The sequence below is a fragment of the Oncorhynchus kisutch genome, linkage group LG8 (genome assembly GCF_002021735.2).
Source record: "Oncorhynchus kisutch isolate 150728-3 linkage group LG8, Okis_V2, whole genome shotgun sequence".
Classification (NCBI taxonomy): Eukaryota; Metazoa; Chordata; class Actinopteri; order Salmoniformes; family Salmonidae; genus Oncorhynchus; species Oncorhynchus kisutch.
Window position 1 is genome coordinate 68,134,984 of NC_034181.2, and position 19,717 is coordinate 68,154,700.

Sequence of the window (19,717 nt, forward strand, 5' to 3'; positions counted from 1 at the left end):
TAAAAAATCAAGTAAAACCCTGGAATGAGTATCTGTGTCCAAACTTTTGACTGGTACTGTGTATCATCATACATCTTACCCAGTTGTACAGTACAATAGCATACAAATTGGATGACTTAACTTATCAAACATCTTGGAGGATGTTTAGTATTATACTTCTTTCTCTGAGACCAGGTTGCTTGTTGCCCAGTAACAACAAAGGAGATCTCCTCTAACAACAAAAAATGGCAACCAAATTAATTTTTTCTGATTTTCCTCTAACCCCTCCAATGAAACATGTTGTTTGTGACAAACAATCAAATGCACGGGACTCTCTGCTGCCTCATGTCAGATGTCATCTATCAAGGTGCCAGAGGGCAGGAAGGGGAGGGAGGGTTTGGCACTGGGTAGGGCAACAGCTGGCTCACACTGAGGACACACCTCTGTTTTGTCCCATATATACCTGTAGTGATACAGACTGTAGTTTCAGGGTCACAGCCACTCTCAGGGCAGGTCAAAGAGCATCACTGTCTCAGTACTTACTCAGCCACCACCATGGGGAATTGCAGCCAGGGATGCAAAGACTATTTCTCTCGGCAAAAGAACACCAACATCCGTCTTACACTGCCGGTAGTCTGCTTCGTCTGGCAGATTGCCATGATCATCCTCTTCGGAGTCTTCATCCGCTACGACGAGGAGTCGGATACACACTGGGTAGAGACCAAGGCCCATGACAACATCACCAGCGACATAGAGAATGACTTCTACTTCAGATACCCCAGTAAGTACATTCATAATCACTGCACTGCCTGGTGCATCCTTTAGGTTGACAATATACAGTAAATGTATTATTCATGGTTTCATCTTCATTGAAATGATAAAGACTCAGGTTATTAATAAGAAGCATGCTTGCTGTTTGATCAGATGACAACCTTTGATCTCTAGGATGTTTGATTTCCCCTGTGAAATCCCCTGGACAACGATCTCAGTCTCAGTTATTTTGAAAGCATCTATTCATTAATGGACTAATGCAGTAGCAGTCCAAATTTGCCTCCCTAACTTGGGTTAAAACTACGTAAACTCTTTACCACATGTTGGTCAGTGCTTATTTCCAATTTGTCTGATTCTAGCTTGGTTCATAACAGCTTCTGATGGGCATCTTTGCTGATAGTCAGGCTGAATGAGTGACAAGTTAAGTTTACTCGTGATGCTATGTGGCATCTGTTTCCTCTTGTAATATGTGTTTTGATTTGTCAGGGATTATATCCTACCTGTAGCTCTGGCGTGTAAACTGACAGGGTGTGTATCCTAAACCTGCTAATCTGATGATGACATTTCCAGTTGAACATGTCAAGTTAACAGCTTTAAAACTTTGACCAAATGGTACAGAACACCAGACTGATTTTTATAAAAAACTATGCAACTACTGAGAGCCCCTTGCATTTGATGCAATAACATGTTTCATTAACTATTAGGATTTATTTTACACTTTTAGTAATTATCTCGCTCTCCCTCTCTTTCTCCATCTCTCTCTATCTCACTCTTTCTCCTTCTAACTCTCCTCTCTCCAGGCTTCCAGGATGTCCATGTGATGATTTTTGTGGGTTTTGGGTTCCTCATGACTTTCTTGAAGAGGTACAGCTTCGGTGCGGTCGGCTTCAACTTCCTCATTGCCTCCTTCGGCCTGCAGTGGGCTCTGCTCATGCAAGGCTGGTTCCACTCTCTAGACCCCCAGACAGGAAAGATCTTCATCGGTGTTGAAAGGTATGCAACTGCACTGATGTGCATCTATGAGGCTGCAATTTGTTCAGTAATTAGAGTGAGATCTGATGAGGTATGCCCACACATAGGAGAGGGGAGGAGGCTTAGTCAGTGAGTTCCTACTCATACTGAGACAATGGCAGAATGGTTGTAGGAGCAATAGACTGTACCATAGACTCTCTTAGGGTTAAGCAAGCTGTCACCATGGGTTAAGAGGTGATGGGTTAAAACAGGGCAACTGGCGGTCCGCGGGCATCATATTATTATTATTATTTCAACTGGGGGGGGACTCAGTCGGGATCTCAACTTACTATTGAGAGTTAGAATAATAGAATAAACTAAGTGCAATTTCAAAATGTGGTTGTGCATCAGCAGTCACTCAATTAGCCCACGTCAGCTACATTGTTTAGATTGAGTTAGTCTAGCAGCCAGCTATCTAGCATGATCGTAATACCTACCGGTGTGGGGCCCATTGATGCAAATATTTGCCTCCACCCCATGCAAAATGTGCTGTATTGCAGGAAATTGACTTTAAAATGTAAATGTTTTCTATTCGCTCTCATGAGGGGGGTCACCCCCATCAAAGTTGCCCATCCCTGGGTTCAACTGATGGATGGGTTCTTGTTCTGAGAATCTCAATAACAAGAGGCGGGGGGGTTGTAACCATTTAGGTTGACTTCATCACAAATATCATTATCCTTGAGACTTCGCTCCCGTGGTATTCATCTTGAAGGGCAAACTATCATTACTCTCATAGCTGAGAGAAAGACCTGAAGGAGGATTACTTACTGATCTAGTCATTCAGGTTTTACAACTGTATACATGACTGACTCTCTCACATGACTCTCCAGTAATAATCTCCACCCCACCCACCTGTGTCTTCTATCTGCAGTCTGATCAATGCTGACTTCTGTGTGGCCGGCTGTCTCATAGCCTACGGGGCAGTGCTGGGCAAAGTCAGCCCGGTCCAGCTGTTGGTTATGACCCTGTTTGGTGTCACTCTGTTCGCTGTGGAAGAGTACATCATTCTGAACTTACTTCATGTGAGTCCCATCAAGCACTCTCTGGGCATACAACTATTAAATTAAACACACTGTATTAGCCATGGTTGGATTAATTGAATTCACCCTATAACCCTGATATAGTAACGTATTTGTGTAACCTCAATGGCCTGCAGCCACGTAATCACATGGTTTGGTACACCTGGTAACAAACGACTGTTTCTATCCCCACAGGCTAGGGATGCCGGTGGCTCCATGGTTATTCACACCTTTGGAGGTTATTATGGTCTGGCCATCTCCCGGGTCCTTTACCGACCTAATTTACACCAGAGCAAGCGTATGCAGGGCTCTGTGTACCACTCCGATACATTCGCCATGATTGGTGAGCTAGTTGTTCATTGCATAAACATTTGAATGGTTCTGATTTGCTCTGTGTGGGTTTCACTCCCTCTGGTGATGGTGACCTACCTTTAGTTTGTAGAAGTTTTCTGCCATGACACTGTTCCTGTTCTGAAATGTGTGATGATTGGTGTGTTTTAACTGTGTTGTCCCTTCTCTCTCCTCAGGCACACTGTTCCTGTGGATGTTCTGGCCCAGTTTCAACTCGGCCATTACTGACCATGGAGACGGTCAGCACAGGGCAGTCATCAACACCTACCTGTGCCTGGCCTCCACTGTCCTCACCACAGTGGCCATCTCCAGCCTCTCCCAGAAGACTGGCAAGCTCGACATGGTAAGAATCATCACTATGTGTATGTGTGTTTGAATGTGTGACATTCTCTGTAACTGTGTATTTGTGACACTAGCTGATGACCTCTCAGTCTGCATAATCTTCCTCTGCGCTCATCTTGTTGACTGACATGTTTTCGAGTGTCATGACTGGTGCTCTCTCTTGCTTAACAGGTGCATATCCAGAATTCCACCCTGGCGGGGGGTGTTGCCTTGGGGACAGCGGCTGAGTTTATGATCTCTCCCTACGGCGCTCTGATCGTGGGCTTCTTCTGCGGCATCATCTCTACCATGGGCTACATCTTCATTTCTGTGAGTCTCAACTCTGGCCACTCACAGCTTAAAGCTACAATGTCTTGTTTTGTAGGCATAGTAGGTTCTGTCCAAAGAAAGGCATGCCAACTCTTACTTACTTCTTATGAATGATGTTGGGCCACACTCAAAGAAGAAGGTATAGCACTCTAAGTGGTTGCCTAATCTTTGGGCAGATTCCTTTACCATAACACACTATTTGGGGCTGTTTACGGGTGTGTTAAACTGTTCCCTGTCTCCTCCCAGCCCTTCTTGGAGAAGACACTGAAGATTCAGGACACGTGTGGAATACACAACCTGCACGCCATGCCTGGGGTGATTGGCGGGATAGTTGGAGCCATCACTGCTGCAGCTGCCAGCGAGTCAGTCTACGGAAAGCAGGGGTGAGTCAGGAGACCCGAGGGCCACACAGCCAAACCACATGAACCTGAACATGTGTCCTTGTTACCAGACAATCAGAACACATATTCCCCCACAACCTCTCATCAACCAATCATATCACACAATTACTGTATGTCACAGGACAGATCTTAAACGATGAATGTAATTTTACACCAAACAATTTATGTCAATTACAGTTTAGGCTGTAGTCTAACAGTTAGTTGGAAATATACAGAGTCATTAGAAGACTCAACAATAAGCCTAAATATGGCACACAATCTGACTCTGTACATTGTTATTTTCTGTCCAGGTTGATCAACACGTTTGACTTCACTGGAGACTTTAAGGACAGAACTGTGTTAACTCAGGGTGGATACCAGGCCGCTGGCATGTGTGTGTCCATCGTCTTCGGGGTTGTAGGAGGAGCTATAGTCGGTGAGTTTGGCCACGACAGCCTAGCATCAGAGATAGAGAGGAGCCATGGGCATATAAAGGGTGACCTAGAGGTGACATGGGTGTTATAAGGGGTGACGTACTTGAAGGAAAGGGACTGAAGTTAAACGCTATCTCCTCTGTTCACAGGTTCCATCCTGAAGTTACCCATTTGGGGTGATCCTGCTGATGAGAACTGCTTCGATGATGAGGTGTACTGGGAGGTAAGGGAACCAGCCACTCATCACCTGCTGTTCACAATATAGCCACTAGGTGGTGCCATTGTCTTTGATTTAGTCTCACGTGACGACTTACAGACCTCCTTTGAGATCTACATCTGAATTTTTATGACTAAATGGAGAAAAAAAGGAGAAATAAAGATCAACTATAGTAGTCAATAAAACTATTGCATTGCACTGACCACACTGAAGACATTTCACACAAGTAGGACAATAACACCTAAATCACCTATGATTTCTTCACAGCTCCCTGATGAAGAGGAGGAGCATCAGGAGAGCATCCCTCCCATTCTGGAGTACAACAACCACATGATCCACAAGCAGCAAGACCTGTAAGTCCATTCAGCATGCTCTGTTTGACCATATCACACAAATCGTTAGTGATTTGTTGAAGTTATAATCAAGGATTAGTTTTAAATACAGTAATTATTTATAGATAATCCAATCTTTTCTCAAACTATTATGTTCTCTGTTTATTGTAAAAATAAAAAATAAAACTTTATTTAATGACTAATCATTCCACAAGAGTAGAGGGAAACATTTCTGTTTTTCTTTCTAAGTCTGTGATGTTTTGCTCTTATCCTAATAGATCTGAGTCCAACTTCTCCGTGGAACACTGTGAAAGCTAAATACAGAGGTGCGAGGACACCACGGAATTACCACGGAAATCCAACAGGCAACCGCACTCCCCTTAAATGAAGGCACCTACACAAGGAACATTAAAACATGCTTTCTTGCATCTTATGTTAAGGTCATTACCTACATTTGAAGCCATTAGATACTGTACGTGCCTTCAGCCCTCCACCCACACCATTAGATCACATACACTTCCTAGATGGTTATGCACTGACACGGAACACTGTGTCCTGAATTCTGGTAAAATGCTGATCTATTGAAAGGACCTCTAAGATCTGCACTTAATCCACATTATGTATGTGCAACTACAACCTACTACACAAAATGGCCAATAGAGCTTTTCCTGAGTATTGGTATACTGTGTAATATGTTTTATGTATATATGTATATATAATCACACACTGTGAAATCTTTGACCACAACCACTGAATTGAATGAGGTTGAGGAAAGTTTTTTTTAATGAAATCACTTTGACCAATCCTCATTCTGTGGCCTTGTATGTTGTACATTTTCTTCACATTTTCTTTTCAGATCATTTTTTATTTTAATACAGCTGGTGCATATGTGAAGACGACAGTAGTTTACTTTTAGTTCAAAGTGAATATTTAGTTTCTAGTGCTCTGAAAATCCCCCAAATGGTTTTGCTCTATTTTCACAATGCAGGAGTACCCTTTGAGTCCCCAATGTGATCATTTTCTTTGGTTAAATACTTTAAATGTACTTCTACAACTCATCACTGCCTCTTTGTTTGGGATAACGATTTAAACTTTACTTGAACGTTTTTGGTAACATAATGCATTTAAACAGCTTTTAAAGCTACGTTTATGCAAACACATTTTCATCACCATCTCTAATGATTGAATGTATCCCCTGCCTTCTGAGAAGCCCTCTGTCTTCCACCTGTTAATTATGTTTTTACTGTGCTGTTGTCTGAGTGACAAAAGTTATTTAGATGTTTTATGTAAATCTCAATCTATACTCAAAATCATGTTTATTTAAATGTTGCTACTCATGTAACTTAACAAATAAAATGTGATGTTAGATATACTGTGTTTGCCTCTTCTCCTTGATAGCTCCACAGTCATGTAAGATGGATGTCAGTATGTGTATCTCTGATGTCATGCTCAGTGTGAATGAGAAGATACTGTACATAAAATGAACATACAGACCAGCATGATCAACATGAACTGTAACAGGTGGGGCCTTTTGAATGTCCACCACTATGGTGAGGTAATGAAGGGCTAAAATCAATGACCTGCTATCCCTTTAAAAGGCAACTGCAGTCAGCCATTTTGGAGAGGGGAAACACTTTTCACTGCACACAAAATTACTTTTTCGAGGCAGATTAGGAAAATTAGCGTAGCACGTTAGGAGACTGAGGTTAAGGTTAAGAAAAAGGATTTGGGTCAGAGTGAAAAGTGTCCCCCTTTTGGAGAGACTACTAATTTGGGGCCTACACCATTTGAGGATGATGAATTGTCTATTTCAAATCAGTAATATCATTGAAATTGTTTTGAATATATGAATCCTGTAAATATTGAGTGTAGGTGTAACACGATGCTTTGGGACAGACTACAGCTAAGGAGAGTTTGAAAGGAGTTTTATGTAAGTTGCCTCTTTACCTTTATTTAACTAGGCAAGTCAGTTAAGAACAAATTCTTATTTTCAATGACGGCCTAGGAACAGTGGGTTAACTGCCTGTTCAGGGACAGAACGACAGATTTGTACCTTGTTAGCTCGGGGATTCGAACTTGCAACCTTTCGGTTACTAGTCCAAAGCTCTGCCTGCTTTTTGACTGCTCCAACATGTTTAACAGGAATTTGTCATTTTTGTGATGTTTTTCTTGGGCTATCACTATATAATTGGCTAGTGCTTCAGTGATAACTTAAAGGTGTGTTTGAAAAGTATGTTGTGCTCAAGTGTTTTCCTCATAGAAGTGCTGTGAATCCCTATTTTCTAGTCCAATTACTCCGAGCATGTCACAAGTGTAGAGAGGAGTAGGCAGGAGGCAGGCTCAGGTTCAGAACTACTGAGTTTATTAACGCACATACATACAGTATATACACACACACATATATACTGTGTATATATATATATATATATATATATGCTTGGAGTTCGTCATAATTGGTGGGTTTTTGTTTGTCCACCTGCCTCTTGAGGATTGACCATAAGTTCTCAATGGGATTACGGTCTGGGGAGTTTCCTGGCCATGGACCCAAAATATTGATGTTTTGTTCCCCGGGCCACTTAATTATCACTTTTGCCTCATGGCAAGGTGCTCCATAATGCTGGAAAAGGCATTGTTTGTCACCAAACTGTTCCTGGATGGTTGGGAGAAGTTGCTCTCGGAGGATGTGTTGGTACCATCCTTTATTCATGGCTGTGTTCTTGGGCAAAATTGTGACTGAGCCCACTCCCTTGGCTGAGAAGCAACCCCACACATGAATGGTCTCAGGGTGCTTTACTGTTGGCATGACACAGGATTGATGGTAGCGCTCACCTTGTCTTCTCTGGACAAGCTTTTTCTGGATGCCCCAAAACAATCGGAAAGGGGATTCATCAGAGAAAATGACTTTACCCCAGTCCTCAGCAGTCCAATCCCTGTACCTTTTGCAGAATATCAGTCTGTCCCTGATGCTTTTCCTGGAGAGAAGTAGCTTCTTTGCTGCCCTTCTTGACACCAGGCCCTCCTCCAAAGTCTTTGCCTCACTGTGCGTGCAGATGCACTCACACCTGCCTGCTGCCATTCCTGAGCAAGCTCTGTACTGGTGGTGCCCCGATCCCGCAGCTGAATCAACTTTAGGAGACGGTCCTGGCGTTTGCTGGACTTTCTTGGGTGCCCTGAAGCCTTCTTCCCAACAATTGAACCACTCTCCTTGAAGTTCATAATGATCCGTTAAATGGTTCATTTAGGTGCAATCTTACTGGCAGCAATATCCTTGCCTGTGAAGCCCTTTTTGTGCAAAGCAATGATGACGGCACGTCTTTCCTTGCAGGTAGCCATGGTTGACCTAGGAAAAACAATGATTCCAAGCACGACCCTCCTTTTGAAGCTTCCAGTCTGTTATTCGAACTCAATCAGCATGACAGAATGATCTCCAGCCTTGTCCTTGTCAACCCTCACACCTGTGTTAACGAGAGAATAACTGACATGATGTCAGCTGGTCCTTTTGTGGCAGGGCTGAAATGCAGTGGAAATGTTTTTGTGGATTCAGTTAATTTGCATGGCAAAGAGGGACTTTGCAGTGAATTGCAATTCGTCTGATCACTCTTCGTAACATTCTGGAGTATATGCAAATTGCCATCATACAAACGGAGGCAGCAGACTTTGTGAAAATTAATATTTGTGTCATGCTCAAAACTTTTGGTCATGACTGTAGACATTTTTTATGTTGTAAATGACTATTGTAGCTGGAACATGATGATTTTTAATGGAATATCTAGATAGGCGTACAGAGGCCGATTATCAGCAACTATTACTTACTTACTGACTTTATTGTCCTCATGTGGAAATGTTGTTGCAGTGTCATGTACACATTTAAAGTGGCGTTTAAATACAAAACAAAATTGACAATACAACTTTCATAACAGTTACGTACCAATAAATACATTTTCTTTAAAGACTAGCCTCCTGGCCTTACTGAGTCGATAGGAACATTAACATTATTTAGGAGGGATATCACACCTGGCACAAATGATTGTCTAGTTCTGTTTTTCCTGCTGAGGGGTGCTGATATCTGCACCCAGAGGGGAGTAGTTCAAAGTCTGGGTACAGGGGGTGGCTTGGGTCTAAAATTATTTTGTGAGCCTTGCGGAGGGTTCTGACCTGAAAGATCTCATCCAGGTCTGACTGTTTAGCAAGTACCTTGCTTGCTGTGGTGATAATCCTTTTCAGCATATTTCTCTGGCTGACAGTGGCATTGCCAAACCAACAAACAATACAAAAAGTTCAAATACACTCAATGAAAGATTTGTAAAACAGAGTCAGGATAGTGCAGTTTACATTAAGAGATCCCAGCTTTTAGAGACAAAACACCCGCAAAACACCAGTTTCGACGTCAACAGTGAAGAGGTGACTCCGGGATGCTGGCCTTCTAGGCAGAGTTCCTCTGTGTTTTTTTGCCCATCTTAATCTTTTCTTTTTATTGGTCAGTCTGAGATATGGCTTTTTCTTTGCAACTCTGCCTAGAAGGCCAGCATCCCGGAGTAGCCTCTTCACTGTTGACGTTGAGACTGGTGTTTTGCGGGTACTATTTAATACTGTTGCCAGTTTAGGACTTGTGAGGTGTTTCTCAAACTAGACACTAATGTACTTGTCCTCTTGCTCAGTTGTGCATTGGGGCCTCCCACTCCTCTTTCTATTCTGGTTAGAGCTGTTCTGTGAAGGGAGTAGTACACAGTGTTGTACGAGATCTTCAGTTTCTTGGCAATTTCTCTCACGGAATAACCTTAATTTCTCAGAACAAGAATAGACTGACGAGTTTCAGAAGAAAGTCTTTGTTTCTGGCCGTTTTGAGCCTGTAATTGAACCCAAAAATTCTGATGCTCCACTAGTCTAAGGCCAGTTTTATTGTTTTTTTAACAGTTTTCAGCTGTGCTAATATAATTGCAAAATGGTTTTCTAATGATCAATTAGCCTTTTACAATGATAAACTTTGATTAGCTAACACAATGTGCCATTGGAACACAGGAGTGATGGTTGCTGATAATGGGTCTCTGTACGCCTATGTAGATATTCCACTAAAAATCAGCCTTTTCCAGCTCCAATAGTCATTTACAACATTAACTATGTCTACACTGTATTTCTGATCAATTTGATGTTATTTTAATGGACAAAAAATTTGCTTTTCTTTCAAAAACAAGGACATTTCTAAGTGACCCCAAACTTTTGAATGGTAGTGTGTATATATATAAACTCAGCAAAAGAAGAAAAGTCCCTTTTTCAGGACCCTGTCTTTCAAAGATAATTTGTAAAAATCTAAATAACTTCACAGATCTTCATTGTAAAGGGTTTAAACACTGTTTCCCATGCTTGTTCAATGAACCATAAAAAATTTATGAACATGCACCTGTGGAACGGTCATTAAGACACTAACAGCTTACAGATGGTAGGCAATTAAGGTCACAGTTATGAAAACTTAGGACACTAAAGAGGCCTTTCTACTGACTCTGAAAAACACCAAAGGAAAGATGCACAGGGTTCCTGGACATCTGCGTGAATGTGCCTTAGGCATGCTGCAAGGAGGCATGAGGACTGCAGATGTTGCCAGGTCAATAAATTGCAATGTCCGTACTGTGAGAAGCCTAAGACAGCGCTACAGGGAGACAGGACGGACAGCTGATCGTTCTCACAGTGGCAGACCACGTGTAACAACACCTGCACAGGATCGGTACATCCGAACATCACACCTGCGGGACAGGTACAGGATGGCAACAACAACTGCCCGAGTTACACCAGGAACGCACAATCCCTCCATCAGTGCTAAGACTGTCCGCAATAGGCAGAGAGAGGCTGGACTGAGGGCTTGTAGGCCTGTTGTAAGGCAGGTCCTCACCAGACATCACCGGCAACAACGTCGCCTATGGGCACAGACCCAACGTCGCTGGAACAGACAGGACCGGCAAAAAGTGCTCTTCACTGACGAGTCACGGTTTTGACTCACCTGGGTTGATGGTCGGATTCGCGTTTATCGTCGAAAGAATGAGCGTTACACCGAGGCCTGTACTCTGGATCGATTTGGAGGTGGAGGGTCCGTCATAGTCTGGGGCGGTGTGTCACAGCATCATCGGACTGAACTTGTTTTCATTGCAGGCAATCTCAACGCTGTGTGTTACAGGGAAGACATCCTCCTCCCTCATGTGGTACCCTTCCTGCAGGCTCATCCTGACATCACCCTCCAGCATGACAATGCCATCCGCCATACTGCTCGTTCTGTGCTTGATTTCCTGCAAGACAGGAACTTCAAGAGCCAGGATCTCAATCCCATTGAGCATATCTGGGACCTGTTGGATAGGAGGGTGAGGGCTAGGGCCATTCCCCCCAGAAATGTCCGGGAACTTGCAGGTGCCTTGGTGGAAGAGTGGGGTAACATCTCACAGCAAGAACTGGCAAATCTGGTGCACTCCATGAGGAGGTGCACTGCAGTACTTAATGCAGCTGGTGGCCACACCAGACACTGATTGTTACTTTTGATTTTGTCCCCCCCTTTGTTCAGGGACACATTATTCAAATTCTGTTGGTCACATGTCTGTAGAACTTGATCAGTTTATGTCTCAGTTGTTGAATCTTGTTATGTCCATACAAATATTTACACATGTTAAGTTTGCTGAAAATAAACGCAGTTAACAGTGAGAGGACGTTTCTTTTTTATTTAGTTTATTTATACACACATACATATAAATAAAAGCGGGAAGAAACCCAAAATGCAAAAAAGTACACAGGAAATAGTAGGAGAGATTCCTCTCAGGAAAACAAGCAGCATTTACAATGACCAACAAAGACAAATGACAGAGGGAGTATATATACAGTGACAGAGTGGGGATTGGAACCAGGTGTGTGTAATGATGATGAGACAAGTCCGGGGTTGATGAGTGAAGGGCGTTTGCCATCAGCAGGTTCAGCAGCAGCTAGAAGGCTGGCGACGTCGATCGCCTGAGCTGGACAGGATGGGGAGCCAAAGCGAAGGCTGGTGTGACAGAGCATACCTACCAGGAATCAGCTTTGGACCTTTATTGTGTGATGCTATTGCTCCCATAGTTATCATAAAGCTTTTGCAATGTATGTAGGGTCCTTTGTCCTGTCTACAGTAAGTGAGATCTTAGACCAGCACCTTTGACCTCACCATGTGTTCAAATCTGAGCTAGTAAAAATAAAGATCCTGCTCTTGTGCCTTGAGCCACAGCCAATCAGAGGTATGTAGCAGGGTTCTCTGTCCTGTCTCACGAAGCACAACCCGATGTCATTGTGACCTAGCCTGGCCACTTCCTCCGGTCAAAGTTGGGAGTTGGAGGGCTTAGAGAGGTCAATCCAGAGGCCCAAGGGGCTGTATTACACAACCAAAGACACTTGTTTAGCCTTATAGGGCAACATGTTAGAGGTCAAAGGTTAGATCAATCTCTGTCACACTCTGTGAAGTGAAGAGCACCCCTCTGACTAACTGAGGCCTGGTATTGGCCCTACCATCTGTTACTCTCAGCCAAGTCCCTCCCCTCATCTCTCACCCTGTGTTTTCTGTGACAGGTATTATTTTAATGTATTGTTGTATATTTTAATGTGTATATGGATGTGTAGTTTCATGTGTATATTGTATTTTGATGTGTATTGTGGTGCTATACAGGGCTCATCTGGAAAAGAGACCTTGGTCTCAGCATTGACTCCCTGTCAAAATAAAGGTTAAATACGCCACTGATGTGGAATATGTCCTGTGTCTTCTGTCTGAGACTCTCTATGGTATGTTCATTATAGGTCTGACAGACATGATTATCACCATCATTGTACCAAGTACCCCTGAATAACTCTTACTTTCACTCTCACATACCCATACGCATTTATATTTCAAGAGTATCTGCATCAGGTCAAAGAGGGGGATTATTAGTATGACCATAAACACAGACAGAAAGCAAACCATGTCATTTCTCGCTGAGCATATGTGAGGGCGTGGTGGGTTAAGGAGAGGGTCTGAGCTGGCCTGATGGAGGTCTGTTGCCTGTCCATTTTGGTCACCCTCAGGGCCAACCTTTCCAATCCCAGTATTCTCATGGTAATGAGGCCTAACAGAGATCCCGATCGCTGGACAGACTAGTCAATAGGGTTATTTCCTGATCCATCACCATGGCGTTTAATGAACTCTAAACACTCAGTGTGGACCCTAGCTTTGTGCCTGCCTGACAAACCAGCTGGTTTCATGAGTAAAGAGGTCACAAATTAGGATTTAAGCTTAATTATGAGGTTACTTCTCTTAACTATCAGTTTGAACACAATAGTTTTCAGAATATTTTACAAGGGACACTTTATTCACAATAGAAATGGTATTCTACAGGAATGAGTAGCAAAATATACTGTATATATCTGCATTTGGAAAGAATTGGACAGCTTCCTCATAATGAATCTACTCTGGAGCAAGTTCAGTGAGCGCATGTCGGGAGGGGAGAGGCCCTGAAGTGGCTTTATGAGGAATTCACCACTTCTAATCCTGATGGGAGGAAAGTCAACCAGGGGAACCTTGACACTAAGGCAGTGTGCAGCAACTCCAGCCCAGGTTTAGGGGATTACATGGGATAAATTAGATGGACAGCAGGGGAGAGCAGGGAGGGTGGAGCAGCGATTTCCCTGATTCACATAGCTTTCCCATGAGGAGGTGGGAGGAGAGAGGAGGGATTGGAGCTTCAAACTGAGTGAGAACGCGAGACAGAAGAGGTAAAGAATGAGAATGAGGGGGAGAAAGTGAGAGGGAAATGGCTTCATATATCTTCTTCAGGCTAATCAAACAAGGCTGTGGGTTTGAGGGGCCGACAGAGGGGGATGGAGGCGGGATGCAGAAGGCAGGAGGAGGAGGAGGCAGTGGGACTGTAACAGAGATGTCCCTGTTAATCCTGTGTTTGAAGAGTGCAGGCGGACAAGCAGGTGGGCAGACCCTACTATAGTCCCCCCTGAAAGGACCCGGGGTGCTGGAGGAGATTGGAGGGAGCTCCTCTCCTGGATCACATGACCCTGGGAGTGTGTGTGAAACCACTCTGCCTACCATTGTCCCCCCTGAGGCCAACCCCATGTGAAAGGCTGCAGAAAGCCTGTAATCAGATTAAAGGTTGCTAGGAAGAGGGGGGCCAGGTTTTTGGGGAACGTGAAGGGGGGGTGGTCGCTCTCTAATCAATACCTGCCATTGAAGTGCAGGAGAGGGGCTAAATAACGCAGCGGGTGGGCGTGGGGTACTGGGCCGCGGGGACAAATTGGCCTGTTGTTGGAGGGGGGATAACGGCTGGGCTGGGAGGAGTGGCAAAATCAGTAAGCTTGGAGTGTGGTAGAATGGGTGGGTGGGAAAGGGGGGACCGGGAGAACTCAAAAGGTGGCGGCCCTCTCCCCTCCCGCCCTGGTAATTATATCACTTTTGTGAGCTGATTGGAGCAGGCTGCAGGGTCCATCTGGGCTGATAGATCTCTATTCTCAGACTCACACTGGTCTCACCAACCCACCACTCTATGAACTATCAGGGGCTCCTCTGCTCTTAACAGGACTCATCATCATCAGGCTTCCTGAGAGGTCTGTCCCTGTCAGTCAGCCATCACACAACACCACAGCTCCCTAATGACAGACAATAGGCTTCTCTCTGCTTCCCTCCAGGTCCCAGGTGGACCATTAATGGAGAAAGAACTTCAACTAGTCGCACCATTTCATTTGAACACTGAGGCTGTGGATGGTCTTTTGTGCTTAGGTGCTTGAATGGATGTGATGTGGAAGGAATGAATGTGAAAGAGGTTTCTGGTTGGGAAGGACACCCTCTTGAAACATTTTGGAAAGTGAGAAGCATCAGGGGTGGAATATTACATAAAGGAAACTTCTCATCTCATTTTCAGTTTCACACACAGAACTACGCCTATTGTCATATATTTTTTTTTAACCTTTATTTAACCAGGTAAGTCAATTAAGAACAAATTATTATTTACAATGACGGCCTGGCAAGAGGCAAAGGGCTCCTGTGGGGACAGGGGATAAAAAAACTAAGTAAGACAAAACGGACAACACAGACAGAAAACACTGGCAACAGCACACATACACCAGCAAACAAACAGTGGATGTGTGTGTTTTGTTTGTTAAGTAAAACAACATGCTTCCTTATGTAAGGAAACACAAACTAGTGACATCAGGTCCTGGAGCTTTAGGTTGGCTTGGAGGGAATTCCAAGACCAGGGGAGTAATTTAAAGGACTTTTTCCATGCTCGGTTCTAATTTTCAGGACTGTTAGCATAAAACAACATTGAGATTTCAGCTTCTTTTCATTCAAGCTAGGAGAATTCATTCAAGCTATAGATAAAATAGACGTTTTCCTAAAATGGCCTTCTAAATAAGAATGTACCAGTGTTTGAGCCTGAGTGTTGCTAGTGATGTCCACCCCACAACACAGTAGAGATCACATGATTGGTGATAACAGAAGGGCCCCACATAAAAAAAAAATACAGGTTACTATAGAATACTATAGTACTTACTATAGAATTCTGTAGTAAACTGTAGAATACTATACTACGCAATGTAGTATACCTCAATCATGTGTATACTTACTTTAGAATGTTGGAGTATACTGTAGAATAAATAGTATAATAGTAAATACTGCATTATACAACCTACCACAAAAACACTACATTAAATTATACAGTAATGTCTGCGAAAACACGACAGTCTGCAAAAACACAACAGTAATTACTATAGTAAACTCAGAAACATCCTCTCACTGTCAACTGCCTTTACTTTCAGCAAACTTAACATGTGTCAATATTTACATGAACATACGATTCAACAACTGAGACATGAACTGAACAAGTTCCATAGACATGTGACTAACAGAAATTGAATAATGTGTCCCTGAACAAAGGGATAGGGGTCAAAATCCAAAGTTGCTGCGACGTTGTTGCCGGTGATGTCTGGTGAGGATCTGCCTTACAACAGGCCTACAAGCCCTCAGTCCAGCCTCTCTCTGCCTATTGCGGACAGTCTGAGCACTGATGGAGGGATTGTGTGTTCCTGGTGTAGCTCGGGCAGTTGTTGTTGCCATCCTGTACCTGTCATGTGTTCTGTTTGGATATACCAAACCTGTGCAGGTGTTGTTGCACGTGGTCTGCCATTGCGAGGACAATCAGCTGTCTGTTTTGTCTCCCTGTAGCGCTGTCTTAGGCATCTCACAGTACGGACATTACAATTTATTGTCCTGGCCACATCTGCAGTCCTTGCAGCATGCCTAAGGCACGTTCACGCAGATGAGCAGGGACTATGTGCGTCTTTCTTTTGGTGTTTTTCAGAGTCAGGAGAAAGGCCTCTTTAGTGTCCTAAGTTTTAATAACTGTGACCTTAATTGCCTACCGTCTGTAAGCTGTTAGTGTCTTAACGACCGTTCCACATGTGTATGTTTATTAATTGTTTATGGTTCATTGAACAAACATGGGAAACAGTGTTTAAACCCTTTACAATGAAGATCTGTGAAGTTATTTGGATTTTTACGAATTATCTTTGTCAGACAGGGTCCTGAAAAGGGACTTTTCTTTTTTTTCTGAGTTTATATACTACAGTATTTATTATTTGCATATACCCTGCCCATTACCCTCCCCATATCCCAATTTGTGCCACCCATAAGTGAGAAAACTACATGCCAAGTATAAACCATATATTGTGTTCCCTAGAGGTTATCCTCTACAGGATTTATGTCCTGACCTCGGGATGGTTGAGCTAAAGTAGGCTAACATGATTAGCATGAGGTTGTAAGAAACCAAAAAAATTCCAGGACATGGGCAGAAAGCTTAAATTCTTGTTCATCTATCTGCACTTCCAATTTACAGTACCTATTACAGTGAAAGAATACCATGCCATTGTTTGAGGAGAGTGCACAGTTATGAACATGAAAATGTATGAATAAACCAATTAGGCACATTTGGGCAGTCTTGATACAACATTTTGAATAGATATACAATAGTTCATTGGATCAGTCTAAAAGTTTTCACATACTCTGCTGTCATCTAGTGGCTAAAGTCTAAATTGCACCTGGGCTAAAATAATTCATTATGGCCTTTCTCTTTCATTTCAAAGATGACGGCACAAAACATTTTTTCTTTGTATTAACTTTTACCAGATCTAATGTGTTATATTCTACTACATTAATTTCACATTTCCACAAACTTCAGTGTTTCCTTTCAAATGGTATGAAGAATATGCATATCCTTGCTTCAGGTCCTGAGCTACAGGCAGTTAGATTTGGGTATGTCATTTCAGGCGAAAATTGAAAGAAAGGAGTGGATCCTTAAGCGGTTTTAATTAAAGAAAAGAGCAGAAGCTCTGAATTATCTGTTCAGACCTCTGACCAACCAACCATCCAACACTACAGGTCATGGAAAAGTTGCTCTTTGAGGATTTTGTCCCACAGATTTCCTCAAGGACAAAGCCCCCACTTCTATCACAAGGATAAAAAAACTATAGTAAATACTACAGTATACTACAGTCCGCAAAACACTATAGTAATTACTATAGTATATTACAGTTTTTTTTGCTACAGTATTTATACTATAGTCAAGAGCCTTCAGTGTAGAGTTTGAGGTTTACACATAAATAGGATCACCCTAGTCCAACACAGATTAAAAGTACAACTAATCAACTATCTTCTGGTGACAAAGGAACAACAAGCCTTAAATCGTACAGAGTTTGTTGAATGTACTTCCGGCGCCGACAGAGATGGCCACCTCGCTTTGCCTCCTTGGAAACTATGTAGTATTTTGTTTTTTTATAAGTTATTTCTTACATTCTTACCCCAGGAAATCTGAAGTTGTATTACATACAGTCGGGAGGAACTATTGGATATAAGAGCAACGTCAACTCACCAACATTATGACCAGGTATACGACTTTCCCAAAGCGGAGCCTCTGTTTGGTCCACCACCCAGGACAATGGATCAGATCCCAGCCAGCGACCCAAAACAACAGCGCAGCAGAAGGGGCAGACGGAGCGGTCTTCTGGTCAAGCTCCGTAGACGGGCACATCGTGCACCGCTCCCGAGTTTACTACTCGTCAATGTCCAGTCTCTTGACAACAAGGTAGACGAAATCCGAGCAAGGGTTGCCTTCCAGAGAGACATCAGAGATTGTAACGTTCTTTGTTTCACGGAAACATGGCTCACTCGGGATACGTCATCAGAGTCGGTACAGCCACCTGGCTTCTTCACGCATTGCGCCGACAGAAACAAACATCTCTCTGGTAAGAAGAAGGGCAGGGGTGTATGCCTTATGACTAACGAGACGTGGTGTGATCATAACAACATACAGGAACTCAAGTCCTTTTATTCACTTGATCTAGAATTCTTTACAATCAAATGCCGACCGCATTATCTACCAAGAGAATTCTCTTCGATCATAATTACAGTCGTGTATAACCCCCCCTCCCCCCCAAGCAGACACATCGACGGCCCTGAAAGAACTTCATTTGACTCTATGTAAACTGGAAACCACATATCCTGAGGCTGCATTTATTGTAGCTGGGGATTTTAACAAGGATAATCTGAAAACAAGGCTCCCTAAATTTTATCAGCCTATCGAACGCACGACCCGGGCTGGCAAAACCCTGGATCATTGATATTCTAACTTCCGTGACGCATATAAAGCCCTCCCCCGTCCTCCTTTTGGAAAATCTGACCATGACTCCATTTTGTTGTTCCCAACCTATAGACAGAAACTAAAACAGGAAGAGTCCGTGCTCAGGTCTGTTCAACACTTGTCCAACCAATCGGATTCCACGCTCAAGATTGCTTTGATCACGTGGACTGGGATATGTTCCGCATAGCGTTGGACAATAACATTGATGAATACGCTGATTCGGTGAGCGAGTTAATAAGCAAGTGCATCAGTGATGTTGTACCCACCGCGTCTATTAAGACATACCCCAACCAGAAACCGTGGATTGATGGCAGCATTCGCACAAAACTGAAAGCTCAAACCACTGCTTATAATCAGGGCAAGGTGACTGCTACAGGGCGATAATCATTTAGCTCAGTTAGTGTAGTATTCCCTCCGCAAGGCAATCAAACAAGCTAAGCGTCACTATAGAGACAAAGTAGAGTTGCAATTCAACGGCTCAGACACGAGAGGTATGTGGCAGGGTCTACAGTCAATTACGGACTACAAAAGGAAAACCAGCCCCGTCGCGGACCACGATGTCTTTCTCCCAGACAAACTAAACAACTTCTTTGCTCGCTTTGAGGAAAATACAGTGTCACTGACACGGCCCGCTACCAAAACCTGCGGGCTCTCAGCCAACGTGAGTAAAACATTTAAATGTGTTAACCCTCGCAAGGCTGGCGGCCCAGACGGCATCCCCAGCTGCGTCCTCAGAGCATGCGCAGGCCAGCTGGCTGGTGTGTTTACGGACATATTCAATCAATCCTTATCCCAGTCTGCTGTTACCACATGCTTCAAGAGGGCCACCATTGTTCCTGTTCCCAAGAAAGTGAAGGTAACTGAGCTAAATGATTATCGCCCTGTAGCACTCACTTACGTAA

The 19,717-nt window shown here is 43.4% G+C and overlaps 1 protein-coding gene across 1 annotated transcript; it reads left to right on the top strand.

Moving 5' to 3' along the window:
- The first annotated feature begins 459 nt into the window (after positions 1-459).
- On the top strand, positions 460-6,515 carry LOC109895235 (ammonium transporter Rh type C-like). The gene is made up of 11 exons (XM_031831018.1): positions 460-760; positions 1,551-1,743; positions 2,633-2,783; positions 2,976-3,123; positions 3,308-3,474; positions 3,645-3,782; positions 4,029-4,165; positions 4,474-4,598; positions 4,746-4,819; positions 5,081-5,166; positions 5,424-6,515. Exons 1-11 carry the CDS (start codon positions 535-537, stop codon positions 5,461-5,463), a joined length of 1,485 nt encoding a protein of 494 aa, XP_031686878.1. The 5' UTR covers positions 460-534; the 3' UTR covers positions 5,464-6,515.
- Positions 6,516-19,717: the final 13,202 nt, after the last annotated feature.

What these genes read in the sequence shown, in the direction of transcription:
- LOC109895235 (XM_031831018.1), top strand. Translation starts at nt 535, where the DNA reads ATGGGGAATTGCAGCCAGGGATGCAAAGACTATTTCTCTCGGCAAAAG. An exon ending in TGGGCTACATCTTCATTTCT is followed by an intron (nt 3,783 to 4,028) that starts GTGAGTCTCAAC and finishes GTCTCCTCCCAG; the next exon opens with CCCTTCTTGGAGAAGACACT. An exon ending in TGTAGGAGGAGCTATAGTCG is followed by an intron (nt 4,599 to 4,745) that starts GTGAGTTTGGCC and finishes CTCTGTTCACAG; the next exon opens with GTTCCATCCTGAAGTTACCC.